This window comes from Oncorhynchus keta, chromosome 24 (assembly GCF_023373465.1).
Source record: "Oncorhynchus keta strain PuntledgeMale-10-30-2019 chromosome 24, Oket_V2, whole genome shotgun sequence".
NCBI lineage: Eukaryota > Metazoa > Chordata > Actinopteri > Salmoniformes > Salmonidae > Oncorhynchus > Oncorhynchus keta.
In genome coordinates, this window is record NC_068444.1 from 21,321,329 (window position 1) to 21,339,572 (window position 18,244).

The 18,244-nt window shown below is 44.3% G+C and overlaps 1 protein-coding gene across 3 annotated transcripts in view; it reads left to right on the forward strand.

Moving 5' to 3' along the window:
- LOC118357699 (forkhead box protein N2-like) overlaps nt 1-4,291 on the forward strand; it is a 54,004-nt gene extending 49,713 nt beyond the window's left edge. For all 3 annotated transcript variants that reach the window (XM_052477963.1, XM_052477962.1, XM_052477964.1), the window contains exon 5: nt 533-4,291. In XM_052477963.1, the coding sequence (XP_052333923.1) occupies nt 533-996 (464 nt within the window). In that variant the 3' untranslated portion in view covers nt 997-4,291. The remainder of the gene's footprint in view (nt 1-532) is intronic.
- Nucleotides 4,292-18,244: the final 13,953 nt, after the last annotated feature.

Consider the following 18,244-nt stretch of genomic DNA (forward strand, 5'->3'; position numbering starts at 1 on the left):
CCTGCTGGACACGGGACACTCCCTAGCCTGCTGGACACGGGGACACTCCCTAGCCTGCTGGACACGGGGACACTCCCTAGCCTGCTGGACACGGGGACACTCCCTAGCCTGCTGGACACGGGGACACTCCCTAGCCTGCTGGACACGGGGACACTCCCTAGCCTGCTGGACACGGGGACACTCCCTAGCCTGCTGGACACGGGGACACTCCCTAGCCTGCTGGACACGGGGACACTCCCTAGCCTGCTGGACACGGGGACACTCCCTAGCCTGCTGGACACGGGGACACTCCCTAGCCTGCTGGACACGGGGACACTCCCTAGCCTGCTGGACACGGGGACACTCCCTAGCCTGCTGAACACGGGGACACTCCCTAGCCAGCTGCTTATTGGATTAAAAACACTTGACTCTTGATCACATAAGCTACTCTTACTGCCCTGTTGCATTCAGAAACACGGTTTCTTTAGTGTGAAGATGGTTTCTTCCTCAATCTCTCTTTCTCATCTCTCTCTTCTTTCCCTCCCTCTCCCAGGTGAACCAGACAGTCCCCTGGACTTGTCCCAGCCAGACTTGGTCCTGGTGAGCAGCGATCCTAAGCAGGACCACAACTATAGTAGCATGACTCTGCAGCGCTGCTCCTCCCGCTCCTCCTCCTCCTCCCTCTCCTCCCTGGATGAAGGAGGCCCAGGCCACGGCAGGCCACGCCCACGCCGCGCCGGCAGCGAGGGTTTCCATAGCGAAGAGGAGGACTCTGACCTCGGGGACCGGGACGAGAGGGGCGGCCACTCCCAGCCTGCTCCTCATCGCCCCTCCCCCTCTTCCTCCTCGGTGAAGTGCCCGGCAGGTAAGAGGGCACGTAGGGAGCTGACAGCCAAGCCGGAGCTGGATGAGGAGCTGAAGGAGGCGGCTGGGTCTCTGCTTCACCTGGCTGGGATCCGTACCTCCATGGAGCTCAACAAACGCAGTGCCAAGAGCAAAAAACTGAACAGGAAATGAGGTGGTCGTACTGCCTCGCCCTCAGACTCCCGCCCCTGTAACCCTGATCTGATTGTGTGTCCTACTGATAGGTCCAGGTTGTGCCGCCTCCTGCTTTTCTGATTGCTGATTTTTGAGCCAGTTTTTTGGTTTGACACATGATGGGATGGGAAATCCCTCCCTATCTCAACACAACAAATGGCAATAGTATCATTCACACACAGGAGAATAAAGCCATATTGAGACTTTTGTAACTTGGGCGTGTCAGGTGGGTGGGGTTAAGTGGGGTGCTTGGGGACTACTGTGAAGAACCATCACAATACCCATCGATCCAAAACGAACTGCCTGTTTCTGATGGCTTCTCCACAGATCCTCGCAATTCAAAGGATTTTCTTCTGGATAAAAGACAAGACCAGAAAAAGCTTAAAGTTTTTAAAACTCAAAGCATTGCATGCTTCCTCCTCAACCTGTATCCTCTTCCAAGTGAAACTATTTATAAGAGAATGAGTGCATGTCTGTAACAAACAACTAACCTCTCATCTTCCTGTCAGTTTCTCCCTTCTCCGTGCAAAAATCAAATAAAAACATGAGTGTTTTTTGATAGGCGACAACCTTGGCCTGGAAATAACAAACAAAGAGAGATGCAATAATTGATCCGTAACCTTAAACTGCTCTTTATATTATTTAATTTGTTCAATGTTGGTATTTTTCTTGGGTTGATGACAACACTGGTGTCTAAAAGCAGCACATTATTGGGAATGTATTGAAGTAGTGAGGTTCATGGCACTGGCTGTTTAGAGTGATCTGAACAATCTGATCCCAGAGCAGAACACTGGACTAGTTCCATGTCAGGATGTAATAGCCTGGTGGGGAAACGCAACAAAGGAAATGTTGGAACTCTGCTACTGCCGTGTTAAGAAAAGGAATGAAACAAAGATAACCGACTGTGTGAAGATTGGCACGGTGAGGAAGAGTCCACTCTGGTTTCCTACACTGAGAGGAAAAGGTCATTACATCGTCGTACCATCAGAACCCACTCGTCTTCATGGCTTTTCCTCTGTGGCCCCTCTTATTCTGTTATACATACATTATTTGCGTTTAGTGTGTAAACTGAGAAATGACACATTTTGATACATTTGTGATTCTTCTCTTGATCTATCCTGTTCTTGTCCTACCCTGTCCTACCCTACCCTATCCTATCCTATCCTATCCTATGCAAGGTGTATCTGGCTGAAACACAGCTAAGGTTGTAACCATCGTGATCCCAAGACGATGCGCTTGCAGGAGAGCACTCACTGGCAGATGTGCTGCTCAGTTTTCAATCATGTAATATTAGTCACACCTACTGACTTAGTATTCAGGCCAAAGGGAAGTTAAGACAAGGATTTAGTTATAATAACGTTGTAGTGAGGTTAGATTGACAATATTGTACTATTTACTGCCTGTTGTTGGCTGTGGCAAAGTTCCGACCGTGTTGCCAGAAAGAGGCTTTGCTTTGTCTTGCTCCACAATAAGAAAACGCAAAGGGAAAACCAGGAAACACACCACCCTCTTCGCTCCGCTGTACAGTAATGTGTTTACTGTCAGTTGATTGCATAGAGTTCAGTGACGGGAAGTACAGGATGTTGCAACAGAACTTGTGAAGAGAAGAGGCCAGACTGGTTTCAGCGCTTGCATGCATTAACCTGCATTAGTAAGCAAAATGCCAAAAGCCCAGAGCATGCCCATATGATAGAATTGCTTTTAGCTGGTTCACTGAATGACAGTATACTGCCCTCTGTCATGAGCCCACTTAACTTTCCACTTCTGTTGTATAATGTTAAATTAATTCACTTCCATAAATACAGATTGCATGCAGTGCCAAACATTCATTTGTACCATTGCGACCATGTTCCTCTTCTCACAGTTTTTGTGACTGACAGTTACATTGGTGCCCTAGAAGCCAACTAACAGGAAATGTAGGAGGACTCTGACCTTGTGGACTGACTTTAGTCTGACATGCAGTTTATATTTTAGTTGTTGGGGAATGGGAAGCGCTTTGTTCCTAGAATGGAAATGTTGTTGTTAGAACTAAACCGCGGTTCTCCTAAATAAGATGGACATAGAATACACGGTCTGTGAATAAACAAAGAACAAATTAATGTTGTCCATTAAATCATCAATGTATTTATTATAATTAATTTATAATGGGACGATTGAATGGAACTTCTATCAAATAATGGTCATTTGAAGCGAGTGGAAAGGTTACTTCTCTCCCCTCTGGAAAATTATTTTGATGAATTTAGTTTTATTTTCATTTTACTGCCATAGACCAATACTTTCACTATGTGATATAGTGATGAAGATGTGATCTGTGTCTGAGAAAGTATTTTGCCAATGTATTTAGTCTTTCCACCAGGGATTTTTCAATTTAACCACGACTGCCAAGTGTACCGATTGTTTTGTTGTTGAACTGGATAGAAGAAAATTGCTGAGCAAATTGATCCTGAACCATTTTTTGCCAACAGTGGTGTTGTGTAGACGTTTCAGATGAATGGATATTTCCTAACTATTGAGAACTTCTCTGCCAATTTAAGTTGAATCATCAAACTTCACAGCCTTTATCTGAATTAGTATTGTTTAAGTTTCTATAATATTCTGACTGCCAGAAGTAGTCGCACCATAGATATTAGTTGGCATTCCTTCTCCATGTTAGGATCCTGCCACCATAGAAGTCATCTACATGTTTCCACGGGTTGCCCTGGTGTTAGTCTTGGTACCCCCATGGACTTCTGTTTAAACTTAGATAGTTGAGGACAACTTCCAGTAACTTGTTCATGCTGTAGTGCTTGTAGCTAGAAGGAAGATGTTATCAGACTCCAAGTGAACTTTATCCTGAGTCTCTTAGTAAGTGAATGTTTTTGAGATGGATCTTTAGGACTACCTGCATGACATGGGGCTCTAAGACACACTGTGGGGTACCCCAGGGGTCTATATTTTTCACTTTACACAGTGATACATTGTTAGACTCAAAGCTGCATACATAGGATTGCTTCATTGTTTGAAAACTTGTTATTGGATATTGATTATGTGATTTTTATTTTTTTCAAAAATGCAGTTGCAATTTATTGATTCTGATAAAGCGTTTTGTGTTGAACTAACTAAAGCTGCCAACCCAGTATCAGTCAGTCGTCTGCCATGTCTGTTAGACAGACACACCTTTTGGTTTTTGTATGCTAACCTCTGTTAATAAAATGTTTATAAAGTTTATTTTCGCCAAAGATATGCAATTGCATTATATATGGTATTACAAAATAAAAAAAATATTGTTTTATCATTTTTGTGTTTTTTCATGTTATTGTTTACTTTGATTGAACTATTATAAAAAAAACTTCTGTCTAATCAAAGGATATATCAGGATAAATGGACTGTTTCATCTGAGGCACTGATCACAAATCCAAAATGACATTGACATCTGGTGCATTTGTGAAAAATAATGATGAATTCCATAAACTACACATTTGAACAACCAAGAATGTGACTCAGGCAGCCCCATTTGTTTTGTTTTTTTTACAAATTTGATCAGTTCCCAAAACGTTCTGATGTGAAAAGATCTGTGATTTGGTCAAAAGCCCAATTAGTGGGAAAAAATATCAGAATGGTCTGCCTGTGTAAACATTCAGTCATTGGTTATGAAACCCGAAAGTCAAGGGATCTTGCTTTAGTAATAAAATGGTGATCAACATCGCCACCTGCTGTTTAGATGTCAAATGTAATGGTGATCAACATCGCCACCTGCTGTTTAGATGTCAAATGTAATGGTGATCAACATCGCCACCTGCTGTTTAGATGTCAAATGTAATGGTGATCAACATCGCCACCTGCTGTTTAGATGTCAAATGTAATAGAGGTCAGAAGTGACTGTTGAAATGCAAATAATTATAGGTGCCTTTGTCCCAAAAGTATTTTTTTTTTGTGTCATTCTCCTTTAAAATGTGAAATACATTTTATTTCTTACTTCAAAACAGAGTGCTAACGTGGTTAAAATGGTCAAAATTATTTCTAAACTAAGGAGGTAACTACTTTTTTTGTGATGGTTCTATTTATAAGAACCCTTGAAGTATCAAAAATAATATTTGATGAGGAATAATTTTTGGCCTGACTGCTATTAGCCCATATAAATGCACTGAATAACAGATTCAATACATGGAACAACTATATGCCCCACAAAAAAAGTGTCTGTCCTGTATCTGAGAGATTCACCAAACAGTCAACCCTGTCTATGCCGGGGGGTTCTAAGCTATATGGAATTGTTTTAAGGGCTTTCGAGTGGCGCAGCATTTCAGTGCTAGTGGTGACACTACAGACACCCTGGTTTGAATCTAGGTTGTATCACAACCGGATGTGATTGGGAGTCCCGTAAGGCGGTGCACAATTGGCCCAGTGTATCACAACCGGATGTGATTGGGAGTCCCGTAAGGCGGTGCACAATTGGCCCAGTGTATCACAACCGGATGTGATTGGGAGTCCCGTAAGGCGGTGCACAATTGGCCCAGTGTTGTCTGGGTTTGGCCGGTGTAGGCCATCATTGGAAATAAGAATTTGTTCTCAACTGACTTGCCTCATTAAAGGTTAAAAGTGTTACATAGCCGCATGCGGTGGTTTGAGATGGATTATTATGCTAATTAGATTTCCTCTGGGGCACGGACATTTACTTTAGGGGATTTTAACAAGTCTTAGCTGATCTATAATTCTATTCTTAGACCTAGATAATACAGTAGCATCCTCTAGTAGTGAAACGTCCTTTTATCAATTAGTTTACTTCTAAACTTGGTGATGTAACACAGATAAATCTGTTTTATTCATGTCTAGATAGTATTTTCCTGGTTAATAACCCATTACAGTCTAAGCCCTGTTCGTGAGAGTCTCACCTTTACACTGAGGGATTATATTAGTGTGTAGCCCCAACTGTTCGGACGCTACAGACAGAAGTCGACAGATCGGCTGTGTCGACTTTAGAGTCCCAAGATGCTTGTTGGGGTCATTGAGCAACAAACACCATGGTGTTCGTGAGAGTCTCAACTTTCCATAGAGGGTTCATAATAGGTTATAGACAAACCGTTCAGACGCTACAGACGATTGTGAGAAGGACATTTTTTGGGGGATGTCTCATGGTCTGACAAACATTGCTCTGGCTCTGTCACCTTTCACCACAGATGACTCATGGTCTGACAAACACTGCTCTAGCTCTGTCACCTTTCACCACAGATGACTCATGGTCTGACAAACACTGCTCTAGCTCTGTCACCTTTCACCACAGATGACTCATGGTCTGACAAACACTGCTCTAGCTCTGTCACCTTTCACCACAGATGTCTCATGGTCTGACAAACATTGCTCTGGCTCTGTCACCTTTCACCACAGATGACTCATGGTCTGACAAACATTGCTCTGGCTCTCACCTTTCACCACAGGTGACTCATGGTCTGACAAACAATGCTCTGGCTCTGTCACCTTTCACCACAGATGTCTCATGGTCTGACAAACATTGCTCTGGCTCTGTCACCTTTCACCACAGATGACTCATGGTCTGACAAACATTGCTCTGGCTCTCACCTTTCACCACAGGTGACTCATGGTCTGACAAACACTGCTCTAGCTCTGTCACCTTTCACCACAGATGACTCATGGTCTGACAAACATTGCTCTGGCTCTGTCACCTTTCACCACAGGTGACTCTTGGTCTGACAAACATTGCTCTGGCTCTGTCACCTTTCACCACAGGTGACTCATGGTCTGACAAACATTGCTCTGGCTCTGTCACCTTTCACCACAGGTGACTCATGGTCTAACAAACATTGCTCTGGCTCTGTCACCTTTCACCGCAGGTGACTCATGGTCTGACAAACATTGCTCTGGCTCTTTCACCACAGATGACTCATGGTCTGACAAACATTGCTCTGGCTCTGTCACCTTTCACCACAGGTGACTCATGGTCTGACAAACATTGCTCTGGCTCTGTCACCTTTCACCACAGGTGACTCATGGTCTGACAAACATTGCTCTGGCTCTGTCACCTTTCACCACAGGTGACTCATGGTCTGACAAACATTGCTCTGGCTCTGTCACCTTTCACCACAGATGACTCATGGTCTGACAAACATTGCTCTGGCTCTGTCACCTTTCACCACAGGTGACTCATGGTCTGACAAACACTGCTCTAGCTCTGTCACCTTTCACCACAGGTGCGGATGAGCGACATCGGAGGAGGCAGTGGATTGAGACGTAGAAAAACGGATATCAATTCAATTCAAATGGCTTTATTGGCATGGGAAACATGTTTACATTGCCAAAGCAAATGGATAAACAGTAAACAAAAGGGAAATACACGGAAGGGAAACATTAGTCAACACTCACAAAAGTTTTAAAAGAATATTGACATTTTAAATGTTATATTATTGGCTATGTACAGTGTTTTAACAATGTGAATGTAGTTGAAGTTTGGAAGGGAAAATAAATAAACAGATAAATATAGGTTGTATTTACAATGTTGATAGTTCTTCAATGGTTGCCCTTTTCTCATGGCAATGGGCCACAAATCATGCTGCTGTGATGGCACACTGCGGTATTTCACCTAACAGATATGGGAGTTTATCAATGTTTGATTTGTTTTGAAATTCTTTGTGGGTCTGTGTGATCTGTGGGAAAATACATCTCTAAAGTGGCCATACATTTGGCATGAGTTTAGCAAGTGCAGCTAAGTTTGCACCTCATTTTGTGGGCAGTGGGCACATAGCCTGTCTTCTGCCTATGGCGGCCTCTCAATAGGCTAAGCTCACTCAGTCTGTAATAATTTTCATAAATTTGGGGTCAGTCACATTGGTCAGGTATTCTGTCACTGTGTACTCTCTGTTCAGGGTCAGATAGTATTCCAATTTGCTCTGTTATTTGATTGATTCTTTCCAGTGTGTCAAATAGTTCTGTTTTTGCTTTCTTATAATTTGGTTGGTCCAAATGTGTTTCTGTCCTGAGGCTCAGTGGGGTCTATTTGCATTTCTGAATAGAGCCCCAGAACCAGCTGGCTGAAGGGGACACTTCTCTCGGTTCATCTCTCTGTAGCTGAGGGCATTATTGTGGAATGTGTGGGCATCGTTTCCTTTAAGGTGGTTGTAGATTTTAACAACTCTTTTCTGGATTTTGATAACTAGCGGGTATTGTCCTAATTATGCTCTGCATGGATTGTTTGGGGTTTTGCGTTGTACACTAAGTATATTTTTTCAATTGGGTGTTTGTCCCATTTCAAGAATTCTTGGTTGGTGAGTGGACCCCAGGCCTCACCACCATAGAAGGCAATGGGTTTGATAACTGATTGAAGTACTTTTAGCCAGATCCTAATTGGGATGTTGAGTTTTATGTTCCTTTTTGATGGCATAGAAGGCCCTTCTTGCCTTGTCACTTAGATCTTTCACAGCCTTGTGGAAGTTACCTGTGGTGTTGATGTATAAGCTGAGGTAGGTGTGTGCTCTAGGGCAACAGTGGCTAGATAGAATTTGTATGTGTTGCCTGGCTACTGGACCTTTTTTGGAACACAATTATTTTTGTCTTACTGAGATTCACTGTCAGGGCCCAAGTCTGACAGAATCTGTGCAGAAGATCTAGGTGCTGCTGTAGGCCCTCGTTGGTTGGGGACAGAACCACCAGGTCATCTGCAAACAATACACATTTGATTTATGAATCCAGTAGGGTGAGGGCAGGTGCTGCAGACTTTTCTAGTGGCCTCGCCAATTCATTGATATACATGCTGAAGAGGGTGAGGCTCAAGCTGCATCCCTGTCTCACCCCACTGCCCTGAGGAAAGATATCTGTGTTTATTGCCCATTTCAACTGCACACTTGTTGTTTGTGTACATTGATGTTATAATGTCATATACTTTCCTCCCAACACCGCTTTCCATCAATTTGTATAGCATACCCTCTTGCCAAATTGAACAAAAACCTTTTTTGAAATCAACAAAGCATGAGAAGACTTTGTTTTTGTTTTGTTTGTTTGTTAATAAGGGTATGCAGGGTGTGCACGTGGTCTATTGTACGGTATTTTGGTAAGAAGCAAATTTGACATTTGCTCAGGACATTGTTTTCACTGAGAAAATGTTGGAGTCTGCTGTTGATGTACATATGTACATACTACCTCAATTGGCCCGACCAACCAGTGCTCCCGCACATTGGCTAACCAGGCTATCTGCATTGTGTCCCACCACCCGCCAACCCCTCTATACGCTACTGCTACTCTCTGTTCATCATATATGCATAGTCACTTTAACCATATCTACATGTATATACTACCTCAATCAGCCTGACTAACCAGTGTCGGTATGTAGCCTCGCTACTTTTATAGCCTCGCTACTGTTTTTCACTGTATTTTTACTGTTGTTTTATTTCTTTACTTACCTATTGTTCACCTAATACCTTTTGCACTATTGGTTAGAGCCTGTAAGTAAGCATTTCACTGTAAGGTCTACCTACACCTGTTGTATTCGGCACACGTGACAAATAAATGTTGATTTGATCCTGCAGAGGATTGTTTCTGATATTGGTGCTGACACATAGTTCAAGGTAATTATTGGGGTCAAATTTGTCTCCAGTTTTGTGGATCGGGGTGATCCGGCCTTGGTTCTAAATATTAGAGAATATAGCAGAGCTGAGGATGATGTTGAAGAGTTAGCCCATTTGAATATGTGGTCTATATTTTTATAATATTTTTTTAAATAATATTTTTATAATATTGTTTAGTATACCATCAACACCACAGGCCTTTTTGAGTTGGAGGGTTTGCATTTTATCCTGTAGCTCAACCAATGTAATTGGAGAGTCCAGTGGGTTCTGCTAGTCTTTAATAGCTGATTCTAAGTTTTGTAAATTATCATGTTCAGTGTATTCAGAAAGTATTCAGACCCCTGGCCTTTTTCCACATTTTGTTACGTTACGCCTTATTCTTAAATTGATTAGATTGTCCCCCCCCCTTCATCAATCTACCCACAATACCCCATAATGACAAAGCAAAAACAGGTTAAAAAATTGGAACAAATTCCAAAAAAATACAAAACTGAAATATTGTATTTACATAAGTATTCAGTACTCAGTACTTTGTTGAAGCACCTTAGACAGCGATTCCAGCCTCGAGTCTTCTTGGGTATGACGCTACAAGCTTGGCACACCTGTATTTGGGGAGTTTCTCCCATTCTTCTCTGCAGATCCTCTCAAGCTCTGTCGGGTTGGATGGGGAGCGTCGCTGCACAGCTATTTTCAGGTCTCTCTAGAGATGTTTGATTGGGTTCAGTTCCGGGCTCTGGCTGTTCCGCTCAAGGACATTCTGAGACTTGTCCCGAAGCCACTCCTGCATTGTCTTGGCTGTGTGCTTAGGGTCGTTGTCCTATTGGATAATATATAATATATATCAACATTCACCCCAGAATGAGGTCTTGAGCGCTCTGGAGCAAGTTTTCATCAAGAATCTCTCAGTACTTTGCTCTGTTCATCTTTCCTTTGCTCCTGACCAATCTCCCAGTCCCTGCCGCTGAAAAGCTTCCCCACAACAGGATGCTAACACCACCATGCTTCACCGCAGGGATGGTGCCAGGTTTGGATGGTGCCAGGTTTCCTCCAGATGTGACGCTTGGCATTCAGGCCAAAGAGTTCAATCTTGGTTTCATCAGAGCAGAGAATCTTGTTTATCAGGGTCTGAGAGCCTTTAGGTGCCTTTTGGCAAACTACAAGTGGGCTGTCATATGCGTTTTACTGAGGAGTGGCTTCCGTCTGGCCACTCTACCATAAAGGCCTGATTGGTGGAGTGCTGCAGAGATGGTTGTCCTTCTGAAATGTTCTCCCATCTCCACATAGAAACTCTGGAGCTCTGTCAGAGTGACCATCGGATTCTTGGTCACCTCCCTGACCAAGGCCCTTCTCCCTCAATTGCTCAGTTTGGCTGGGCGGCCAGCTCTAGGAAGAGTCTTCGTGGTTCCTAACTTATTCCATTTAAGAATGATGGAGGCCACTATGTTTTGGGAACCTTCGATGCTGCAGACATTTTTTGGTACCCTTCCCCAGATCTGTGCCTCGACACAATCATGTCTCGGAGTTCTATGGACAATTCCTTTGACGTCATGGCTTGGTTTTTGCTCTGACATGCACTGTCAACTGTGGGAGTTTATATAGACAGGTGTGTGCCTTTCAAAATCATGTCCAGTCAATTGAATTTACCACAGGTGGACTCCAATCAAGTTGTAGGAACATCTCAAGGATGATCAATGGAAACAGGATGCATCTGAGCTCAATTTTGAATCTCATAGCAAAGGATCTGAATACTTATGTAAATAAAGGTATTTCTGTTTTTTACATTTAATAAATTAGCAAACATTTCAAAAAAACGTTTCGCTTTGTCATTATGGGGTATTGTGTGGAGATTGATGAGGAATATATTTGATTTGATCCATTTTAGAATAAAGCTGTAACGTAACAAAATGTGGAAAACGTCAAGGGGTCTGAATACTTTCTGAATGCACTGCTATATGTTTTTTTGCCCTTGGTTCTTTGTTATATGGCCGAAAAGGTTGGAGAAGTGGTTTATCCAGACATCTCCATTTTGGATAGATAGCTCTTTGTGTTGTTTGTTTAGTGTGTTCCAATTTTCCCGGAAGTGATTTGATTCTATGGATTCCTCAATCACAATGAGCTGTTTTCTGTCATTCTGTTCCTTCTTTTTCCTTTGTGTATTTCCGTATTGTTTTTGTGTTCCACCATAGTGAAGGCGTAAGCTAAGGTTTTCTGGTTCTCTGTGTTTTTGGTTGGATAGGTTTAATCAATTTCTTTCTTAGGTTTTTACATTTTTCATCAAACCATTTCTCATTGTTAGTTGTCTTAGGTTTTCTGCCAGAACTTACATTTGATATGTCAGCTGAAAGGTCAAATATATTGTTCAGGCTTTCTATTTCTAAGTTATGTTGTTGGCCAATTGTTTGTTGATAGGTTAATACACTACCCACCTTCCATCTATACAATTTCTTAATAGTATGTAGTTTGTTCGGCTTTGATGCCTCATGCTTGATTCTTACTCCGTTCAAGTAGATTTCGATTTTGCTGTGATCTGATAAGAGTGTCAGTGGGCTGACTGTAAACGCTCTGAGAGACTCTGGGTTGAGGTCAGTGATAACGTAGTCTACAATACTACTGCCAAGAGATGAGCTATAGGTGTACCTACCGTAGGAGTCCCCTTGAAGCCTACCGTTGACTATGCACTTACCCAGCGTGCAACAAAGCTGCAAGAGTTGTGACCTGTTTTTGCTGGTTATGTTGTCGTAGTTGTGTCTAAGGGGGGAGGGGCATGCGTTGGAGGGAATGCTGTCACCTCCAGGTATGCGTTTGTCCCCCTGTGTGTTAAGGGTGTCAGGTTTTTGTCCAGTTCTGGCATTTAGGTCACCACAGACTAATAGATGTCCCTGGAAAGGATTGATGTCCTCGTCTAGGATGGAGAAGCTGCCTTCATTAAGGTATGGGGATTCTAGTGGGGGGACTATAGGTATCACACAGGAGGACATTTTTCTCTGTTGAGATCATTGGGCTCCCGAGTAGCGTAGCTGTCTAAGGCAGTGCATCTCAGTGCAAGAGGCATCACTGCAGTCCCTGGTTTTGAATCCAGGCTGCATCACATCTGGCCGTAATTGGGAGTCCCGTAAGGTGGTACACAATTGGCCCAGTGTCATCTGGGTTTGGCCGGGCTAGGCCGTCATTGTAAATAAGAATTAGTTGTTAACTGACTTTCCTAGTTAAAAGTAAATAAATGCCCTTTTGAATTTCAAGCCAAATGTTTCTGTTTTGATTAATGTAATAGTTCATATAATAATGAAATAATTGTTCTTTTTAAAATTGTATTTTGTGTTATTGACTGTACATTTGTTTATGTGTAACTCTATGTAGTTATTTTTGTCGCACTGCTTTGCTTTATCTTGGCCAGGTCACAGTTTTAAATGAGAACTTGTTCTCAACTGGCCTACCTGGTTACATGAAGGTGAAATATAATAAATAAATAAATAATAGATGAGTTAGGTCTTTTCTATACCAGATTAGCATACCCCCCTGAGTACCTTTCCTGTTTCGCACCTGGTAGTTTGGTAGATGGAACTACCAGCTCTCTGTAACCTAGAGGGCAACCAGTGGGTCCGTCTCCTCTATACAATATTTCTTGTAGGATGACAATGTCTGTATTTCAAATTTTTGGGTGAATTCCAGGTTCCTGCTCTTTAGTCCTTGGATATTCCAGGATGAGATAGTGAAGGTTTGTGTTCCATAAAGTATCCAATGTTGTTAGTCCTGTGGTTTGGCCTCAGACCAGTAAGTATGAGCAGAGCCTGCTGAGCATCTGATACATACCAATGGCTTGGGCTAGTGTAGAGTGGGGTTGCTTCTGTTTGCCTGCTCAAGGCCTGGGCGTATGTGTGATTTTCATGTTGAGGCCCTCTTTGCAGAGTTGGGGGGCAGGAGGGGCATAGGTCTGATCTGAGTGGGCCTGAGGAGAGGTGTGGGCATGGGGTGTGGGCATGGTTGATTTGGGGGAGTATTGATTGGTCAGGGTGGGGGTGTGGATGTGACTGGTGGTGCTGTGGTCTGGATGTACGTCTTCTCAGCGTTGATCCTCTAGGTGTAGGACCTGGGGGGTCCCGCAGGTCTGGGAGAGTGTCTCGCTGGTCTGGGCGGGGTGTCCGTTGAACTGTTGCTCCTGTGTGAGTTGTTAGGGCTGCGGTTGAGGGCGATGTCCTTTAGGGTCCTGGCGAAAGTGGGCACTGCTGCCTTGTATAGGTGGACCTGGTCGTAAAGGCTGTTAAAGTCTAGGGTGAAGTGGTGAGCCAGGTAAACATAGGATTTTGAGGCAAAGTCACGGGAAATACTTGCGTTTACCCGCTGCATGGTAGCAGAGTAGAAGTATTTTTGTGGTAGCAGGGTGGAGATAACCACTTGTGCGTGGAGGAATGTAGAAGAAGCCTTTTCAATCACTTCCTTGAGTGCTGTGCCTGTGTTTACCATTATTTGGCTGGGTGACCCTAATTGGTCCTCATACAGAAGGTCTAGGGCACGCTGGGTGTTTGGACACTAGAGTTTAGACACTGTGTGTTTGGGAAAAAGTGTATTTTCTTGTATATATTTCTCGTTTTAGTCCATATGGATTACAATCTGTGGCTTGTTTGACAGGGGGAGGGGGGTTGCTAGGAGGGTGTGGGGTCCCCTGGGCTTGGGGTTCTTCATTCATCTGTCCTGCTGTGATGTCGAGGCTATGTTCAAGATCTGAGGTGGGATGTTCTGCTGGCTTCTCAAGCTTATCTCTAGCTTAAACTGACAGATTTTAATGGGGATTTTGTTATTACGCTAATTAAATTTCCGTGGGGGTGCGGACATCGACTCTAGTGGGTTTTAAGTTATCATGTCCAGCATTGGGCCCCGGTGTAAAACGGTATTGCAATACAGACTGACATTGTGTTCTAAGGTTGTGTATTGTGTGTGTGACAGGACAACACACACACACACACATACACACACACACATACACACACACACACACACACACACAGGGAACATGCAAGGAATGAAGGAATGCCCTCTCTTACAAAATATTATTTCATGGCTATACACTACAGCAAAGAGATAAGATTATGTAAGAAATACACAGCAATTTTTTATTTAACATTTATTTAACTAGGCAAGACAGTTAAATAACAAATTGTTATTTACAATGATGGCCTACACCAGCCAAACCCGTGCCAATTGTGCACCCCCCTATGGGACTCCCAATCACAGCTGGTTGTGATACAGCCTGGAATCAAACCAGGGTATTTGTAGTGACGCCTCAAGCACTGAGATGCACTGCCTTAGACCGCTGAACCAGGGTCTGTAGTGACACCTCTAACACTGAGATGCAGTGCCTTAGACCGCTGAACCAGGGTCTGTAGTGACACCTCTAACACTGAGATGCAGGGCCTTAGACCGCTGAACCAGGGTCTGTAGTGACACCTCTAACACTGAGATGCAGGGCCTTAGACCGCGGAACCAGGGTCTGTAGTGACACCTCTAACACTGAGATGCAGGGCCTTAGACTGCTGAACCAGGGTCTGTAGTGACACCTCTAACACTGAGATGCAGTGCCTTAGACCGCTGAACCAGGGTCTGTAGTGACACCTCTAACACTGAGATGCAGGGCCTTAGACTGCTGAACCAGGGTCTGTAGTGACACCTCTAACACTGAGATGCATTGCCTTAGACCGCTGAACCAGGGTCTGTAGTGACACCTCTAACACTGAGATGCAGTGCCTTAGACCGCTGAACCAGGGTCTGTAGTGACACCTCTAACACTGAGATGCAGTGCCATAGACCGCTGAACCAGGGTCTGTAGTGACACCTCTAACACTGAGATGCAGTGCCATAGACCGCTGAACCAGGGTCTGTAGTGACACCTCTAACACTGAGATGCAGGGCCTTAGACCGCTGAACCAGGGTCTGTAGTGACACCTCTAACACTGAGATGCAGGGCCTTAGACCGCTGAACCAGGGTCTGTAGTGACACCTCTAACACTGAGATGCAGGGCCTTAGACTGCTGAACCAGGGTCTGTAGTGACACCTCTAACACTGAGATGCATTGCCTTAGACCGCTGAACCAGGGTCTGTAGTGACACCTCTAACACTGAGATGCAGTGCCTTAGACCGCTGAACCAGGGTCTGTAGTGACACCTCTAACACTGAGATGCAGTGCCATAGACCGCTGAACCAGGGTCTGTAGTGACACCTCTAACACTGAGATGCAGTGCCATAGACCGCTGAACCAGGGTCTGTAGTGACACCTCTAACACTGAGATGCAGGGCCTTAGACCGCTGAACCAGGGTCTGTAGTGACACCTCTAACACTGAGATGCAGGGCCTTAGACCGCTGAACCAGGGTCTGTAGTGACACCTCTAACACTGAGATGCAGGGCCTTAGACCGCTGAACCAGGGTCTGTAGTGACACCTCTAACACTGAGATGGAGTGCCATAGACCGCTGAACCAGGGTCTGTAGTGACACCTCTAACACTGAGATGCAGGGCCTTAGACCGCTGAACCAGGGTCTGTAGTGACACCTCTAACACTGAGATGCAGTGCCATAGACCGCTGAACCAGGGTCTGTAGTGACACCTCTAACACTGAGATGCAGGGCCTTAGACCGCTGAACCAGGGTCTGTAGTGACACCTCTAACACTGAGATGCAGGGCCATAGACCGCTGAACCAGGGTCTGTAGGGACACCTCTAACACTGAGATGCAGTGCCATAGACCGCTGAACCAGGGTCTGTAGTGACACCTCTAACACTGAGATGCAGTGCCATAGACCGCTGAACCAGGGTCTGTAGTGACACCTCTAACACTGAGATGCAGGGCCTTAGACCGCTGAACCAGGGTCTGTAGTGACACCTCTAACACTGAGATGCAGGGCCTTAGACCGCTGAACCAGGGTCTGTAGTGACACCTCTAACACTGAGATGCAGGGCCTTAGACCGCTGAACCAGGGTCTGTAGTGACACCTCTAACACTGAGATGCAGGGCCTTAGACCGCTGAACCAGGGTCTGTAGTGACACCTCTAACACTGAGATGCAGTGCCATAGACCGCTGAACCAGGGTCTGTAGTGACACCTCTAACACTGAGATGCAGGGCCTTAGACCGTTGAACCAGGGTCTGTAGTGACACCTCTAACACTGAGATGCAGGGCCTTAGACCGCTGAACCAGGGTCTGTAGTGACACCTCTAACACTGAGATGCAGTGCCATAGACCGCTGAACCAGGGTCTGTAGTGACACCTCTAACACTGAGATGCAGGGCCATAGACCGCTGAACCAGGGTCTGTAGTGACACCTCTAACACTGAGATGCAGGGCCATAGACCGCTGAACCAGGGTCTGTAGTGACACCTCTAACACTGAGATGCAGTGCCATAGACCGCTGAACCAGGGTCTGTAGTGACACCTCTAACACTGAGATGCAGGGCCATAGACCGCTGTACCACCCGGGAGTAATAGTGTGATGTGCATTTGATGGTGATTCAAGGTCCAATGCAGCCATTTTTATCTTAATATCAAATCATTGCTGGGTATCAATTAAGTACCTTACTGTGATTGTTTTCCATTGAAATGGTCAAAAACAAACACAAATAGTTTCTAAGCTAAGAGCAATTTCTTAAGCAAGAATTTTGCTAGGACTGTCTGGGAGTGGTTTGAGTGGGGAGGAGAAAACCCGAAAATTAGCTGAGAAATTTGGAACTCTTTCTTATTGGTCTATTAACTAATTTACTGCATGGTGATGTCACCATGGAAGGCCAAAACTCCCTCCCACCAAAACAGGCTGACATTTCAGGCGGTCTTTTCAAACAGCTCTTACACTACAAGGGCATTATCATAATTTTCACTGTATGATTCCAACCTCATAGTATGGAAATATAAAACCCAGGTAATCATGGTTTTGACTGCACTGGGCCTTTGAGCAGAGTGGGAATCTCACTGCTGCTGTAGTTTGTTGATGGTGCTGTTGATATTGCTGTTGTCAAAGAGGGAGCTGACTGAGACTGGAACAATTAGTAGTCTCTTCCCACAGCCCATAAAGGATTGAACAATTAGAAAAAACAAATCAGTAGAAGATTTGCATCCATCTGTGATATGTACCTATTTTCATTATATGACATCTGGGGTGTAATCATTACACAGATTCTGTTGCAAAAAGTTTTTCAACGGACACCGTTTACTCCAACGGAAAATGTAAACAATAGTTTTTATTGAACAAATTCAGGTAGGTTCCTCCCCGTATCATTTGCTTCTTTAATGGTATATGGTTTCCATAATGAATACACCCCTGATCTTTTGGTTTGGAGTAAACAGCTTCCATTGCAAAAGTTTGCAACTGTTAGCAACATTGTCTGACTAATGAATACACCACAGGGGGCAGTCCTAGGTTTGAGGTTTACGTGGCATCATCATTACCTCCCAACAGATGGCGTTCTTTCCTACGTGACATTACTAACCCTTCGCAAAGAGGAAATCAGAGCATGATGCCTCAATATGGCTCCATCTGTGAGTGAACATTCACTAGACTAGAGTGCATGAATAGATAGGCTACCTCCTCTCAGTCAAATGTATATTATTCATGATGCCATTCCAGAGTTTCCCCTAGGACTTTTTTCAGCAACGGTGGCAAAGTTAGCGCAGGGCGGGCATGGCCAATTGCGCGGC